At 47.1% G+C, this 4,801-nt stretch overlaps 2 protein-coding genes across 2 annotated transcripts in view; one reads left to right on the top strand and one right to left on the bottom strand.

Moving 5' to 3' along the window:
• T265_10398 (hypothetical protein) overlaps positions 1–4,801 on the bottom strand; it is a gene marked incomplete at both ends in the record, with an annotated part of 42,201 nt that overhangs the window by 25,081 nt on the left and 12,319 nt on the right. Inside the window, 2 exons of the mRNA XM_009176762.1 lie at positions 1,584–1,951; positions 4,357–4,596. Of these exons, the coding sequence (XP_009175026.1) occupies positions 1,584–1,951; positions 4,357–4,596 (608 nt within the window). The remainder of the gene's footprint in view (positions 1–1,583; positions 1,952–4,356; positions 4,597–4,801) is intronic.
• T265_10399 (hypothetical protein) overlaps positions 1–4,801 on the top strand; it is a gene marked incomplete at both ends in the record, with an annotated part of 13,144 nt that overhangs the window by 2,852 nt on the left and 5,491 nt on the right. The gene's annotated exons all lie outside the window — the stretch shown is intronic.

Below are 4,801 nucleotides of genomic sequence, written 5' to 3'. Positions count from 1 at the left end.
TGAAGGCAATAGCTTGGATGCATGAGCGCCATTGAGGGCGCGACTGGGCCATGTCTGATAATGTCTCTAACCACTGATATGCCCCGTCCCGGGGTCTCCATCCAGGAAGACGGCAATGACTAGCGCAGCTGAGTTTGCTGGTAATGGCTTTCATACTTCGTTGCCAAGTCATTGTTTGACCGCCTCTCTTCAATCAGAACTTGCTTTAAGCAACTGTTTCAACAACAATCTACTTTCTAGGTTTCATTCGGACCAACTCAATAATTTACGGCTGGTGTAAGCAACCACATATTTGGAAGCTGATCTAGATTAATTCAAACGCTGACAAATTGAACCTGATGCTTAAGAGAGAAGTAACCTTCTCTGGTGAGAAGCACACAGACAGACAGACACAGAACAGATTTGGTTTTTATCAAGATCCCATAGAACTGAAGTGGTGACCAAGTGCGACAAGGTAAAAATAAAGCAATAGGAGGAAGCGATAAATGCAGCGTAGCTAAACAGTTGCAGACTACATTTCCTACCCTGACTAGTCCACATCAAAGTAGATTCGCGGGTTGCCCTCATTAGTTGATCAGCAGAGCGCCTTGCCTCCACATCGAGAATTATAATCAACTGACACACGATACGAGATGGTTCGGGGTTAGAGCGAGCGCCTTGCCTCCACATCGAGAATTATAATCAACTGACACACGATACGAGATGGTTCGGTGGTTAGAGCGCGAATTTACTGATCGGAAGGTCCGTGGTTCGAACCCGACCACTGCCTCTCGACTTCCCCTGTCTAGGCTTGAGCGACCTCGCAGCATGCCAGCCCTCGTGCTTCCTTCAGGTGGCATGGCAGCTAGGGACCGAAAGAGTGCTACAGCTGAACGATGACACGTAACGCGCCCTTACCTCAGCTTCGCCAACAGACCCTGCAATGGTTCATAATCAATCAGAGACTTTACCGAAGGTTTCAAGAGTCGAAGATGCCGGAATGTCCTGAGTTGCAGTTAATATTAGAAAGAGTATTTCTACGTCATTCGCGAAAACCATTCACGCCACTCGAATATGAATAGTTTAAGACTGGATAACCCAAGTACGTCCACCATGTGCACGTAGACTGCCAGCTGCCGTCTGAATTACACAGAGCTGGGGCTCCACTACTCAAATTTTGCGTCCATCTGTCGCGAATTCATGCGTGTTCGCTTCCTGAAGGATGGAAATATTCCTTTTGAATGCTCTAGGAGCTCCTAGGAGCAGCACGACCGCGTGGAGGCACTGAGGAAATTCGCAACCTGTCCTATCAAGATTTGTATTACAGACAAGAACAGACGTGGTAGCAATCTAAAAAAATAAATGGTTCAGCTGTAGCCTAGATGCAATGCCACCCGAGGGAAGCATGAGGGCTGGGATACTGCCAAGTTTCTCAATCCTAGGCGGGAGCGGTCGAGATGGAGGAGTCGGGTACTAACCACGCACCTTCCGGTCGGTAAATTCGCGCTCTAACCACTGAGCCATCTCATGACAATAAAACACTTATCACGTCTCTAGCAGCGGGAGTGAGTTCAAGTGTTCAAATCTCCAATTACAACACTGACCTGGCCGTACTCTTGATGGCATGAGCCTCATCCAATACAATGTAGGCCCAAGGAGTTTTATTGATGAACTTAGCGTCTTGCAAGACGATTTGGTAACTGGTAATTACAACATGCATCTCAGCATCTCGGGTTCCCGGAAGTGCACGTACGGCCTCGTCGGCGAGTGGAGCGGGGCTGTCGTCAAAATCAGTTGGTGCGGTCTGTGGTCGAGCTGAGAACCAAAATCGTCGAAGCACTTTCCGTTCGGCCGGACTTCCCCAGTAAGGAACGAGGCGAAAAGAGGGAAGGAATTTGGCAAACTCTTGTGTCCAATTGTGTAAAGTTGAGGCTGGGGCAACCACAAGGAACGGACCCCAAATGTTGTATTTCTAAAAGCAGAGGGGAATTCGCAAGAAAATCAGAATGGGACTAGTTGAAAGGGGGCACAGCTCAGATGTGAATAATCATCATCGACAGTGAAACATTAGTGTTCAACACTTATACTTCGCCGTCAGACATGAAACAACTCTATTTTCTGGAGAAGAAAGCCCTCATCCAGTCTACCGATGTGTCTGACTTGGAATAGTACAGAGGCCCGTAAACCGAGTCCATACATACCCCCTTGCTTATTGAAAATTACACCCAAATGAGTCGGCCTTTATGGTTATGTTTGAGTCTACCAATACACAAGGATTCAAATAACGAAGCCTGGAAAACTGATCAAGAAAAGAGGGATGTGGGCGAGCCAAAGGAATGATAGAAAACATGTGACTGACAGATGGATTGATATGACCAAGAAGGGTAAAAAGCACCTAAACGATTAGATGTGGATGGAAAGGCGGACGGTCAATGTAGAAAAGATTAAGTGGAAAAATCCCCGCAATGTCGTGATGTCCGGAGGCCAGTCGTCCCTAATAACTGAACGTCACATCATTTGGGCGGATTTGTCACGTGCAGGACACGGACAAAACAAAGGTATGCCCTGATTGGTCAGAATGCCAGCCAATCCGGGTCGAGCATCTTTGACTCGACGCTTCTCGCCCCCTTACGGAGATTCTGGCAAGACCTTGTCGAACACAGTTGTAATAATTTTCCTTTGTCTCCGTAAAGGGCTGTCTAAAGCTACCGTGCCTTTTGACATACCGTAGTGGGCGGAGCAGGAAGCCAAGGGACCAATACACAGTTGCACTACCGTTCTGCACGCCACAACACGTGATCTGAAGGGAATACTGTCACTGAGTTTCCATAACTGACAGCGTCCAAATACCAGTGCTTCACTGCCTTGAAGCCCTCTTATTTCAATTGAAGAAAGTCCTGGTTTACACTGAGGATAATATTGGAGGAGGTGAGAAGCCTGATGCTAGCCTAACACGAATATACACACAAAGTAGAGACTCCTTCAACACTCGGTCAGAAAAGCTGAATAGAAAGCCGAATACAATAACTTTGGTTTTCGGTCAGAGTAGAGTCCTTCCCCTAAATTCGGTGATCACATCATCGATCATGAAATTCAGGCCGATTCAAGCTATGACACTCTATCGCTTGCTCAGTCACTTGTAAGTACTGTTCAGCCCAAGCACCATTTTTCATAGGGGAACCTGACCCCGTACTATGTACTGTTTTTTTAAATATTATACCTCATTAGAGTTCTCATTGGATCTCAAGATAGCTCACTGGTCAAATTTTCGCGGGCCCCTATAAGACGACGAGGGATCAGTGATGCCAGAAGCCTTGTGACAACGGGAGTCGAACTGATCCCTTGTGGTAGTCCAGGTTTACACTGAGGATAATATTGGAGGAGGTGAGAAGCCTGATGCTAGCCTAACACGAATATACACACAAAGTAGAGACTCCTTCAACACTCGGTCAGAAAAGCTGAATAGAAAGCCGAATACAATAACTTTGGTTTTCGGTCAGAGTAGAGTCCTTCCCCTAAATTCGGTGATCACATCATCGATCATGAAATTCAGGCCGATTCAAGCTATGACACTCTATCGCTTGCTCAGTCACTTGTAAGTACTGTTCAGCCCAAGCACCATTTTTCATAGGGGAACCTGACCCCGTACTATGTACTGTTTTTTTAAATATTATACCTCATTAGAGTTCTCATTGGATCTCAAGATAGCTCACTGGTCAAATTTTCGCGGGCCCCTATAAGACGACGAGGGATCAGTGATGCCAGAAGCCTTGTGACAACGGGAGTCGAACTGATGCCCTTGTGGTCACTATATTCACTGCGAGTGAACTTTTTTCAAAACGGGCACAATTATCGACTCACGCAATAGTCTGGACCGGTCTATTTCTCGCAGAAGCCATACAGACACTGGTTGAGGAATTCAACACTATCCTTGAGCATGACATGAGCAAGGTCCCAACGACCAGGAGCCTGAGAACGCTTGAGTAGATATATACACTCGGGGGCTAAAGGGAACTCCAGATTCACAACCCACCTTTCCGTTGAAGTCCTGCAGTCCGAGTTGAAGGTGAGAGGTGTTAGAGTGGATCAATGACCGAAGTACTATACCCATCAGTCCAAATGTTTCCTTTACTGGAAGTTCATCCTCGAGCCGGAGACAGCTCTCAGTGATTGAGACGCGAACTTACTGACCGTGATATTCGTGGTTCGAACCCAACCCCTGTATTTGGACTGCTCTTGTCTAGGCTCGGGCAACCTGGTAGTAGCTTAACTCTCGTGTTTCCTTCGGATGGCATGGCAGATAGGCATTGAGAGGGTGTTAATCGAACAAACTGTGATAAGAGGGTCAAATGATTAAACGAAAACATCAAGTCTTACCTCAGCCAAATGCCCGAGAAACGCAATTGCTTGTATTGTTTTGCCAAGGCCCATTTCGTCGGCAAGAATCCCATTGATGCCTTGATCAAAAAGTCCCAAAAGCCAGGTCAGACCTCGTAGCTGGTACCCCTTTAGGCTACCTTGAAACAGACTGGGAGCTTCGACGTGTACTTCGGGTGCGTTCGCATCAACTTTTGAGTCAGAACAAGCAGCCGGGTGTAACTGTTGGAAATGAGCTCTCTAATTAAAGAGACAAGAGAGAGGAGTGATGTGTGGCACACCAAATCGAGCTGGACTCAACAAACACAACGAACGCATCATCATCATCATCGACAGCATGACTCAGTGTTCAAACATTGATGCTTCACTGCGTAAGATGAACGCCTCGACCGATGGCCACCAGCCGGAACCCGTCTGGAGCCCACAGGGGACGTGGAACCGCCTA

Source organism: Opisthorchis viverrini (genome assembly GCF_000715545.1).
Source record: "Opisthorchis viverrini unplaced genomic scaffold opera_v5_371, whole genome shotgun sequence".
NCBI classification, from domain to species: domain Eukaryota; kingdom Metazoa; phylum Platyhelminthes; class Trematoda; order Opisthorchiida; family Opisthorchiidae; genus Opisthorchis; species Opisthorchis viverrini.
The sequence above is the reverse complement of the archived record's forward strand: the minus strand, read 5'-3'. Positions and strand labels throughout refer to the sequence as shown.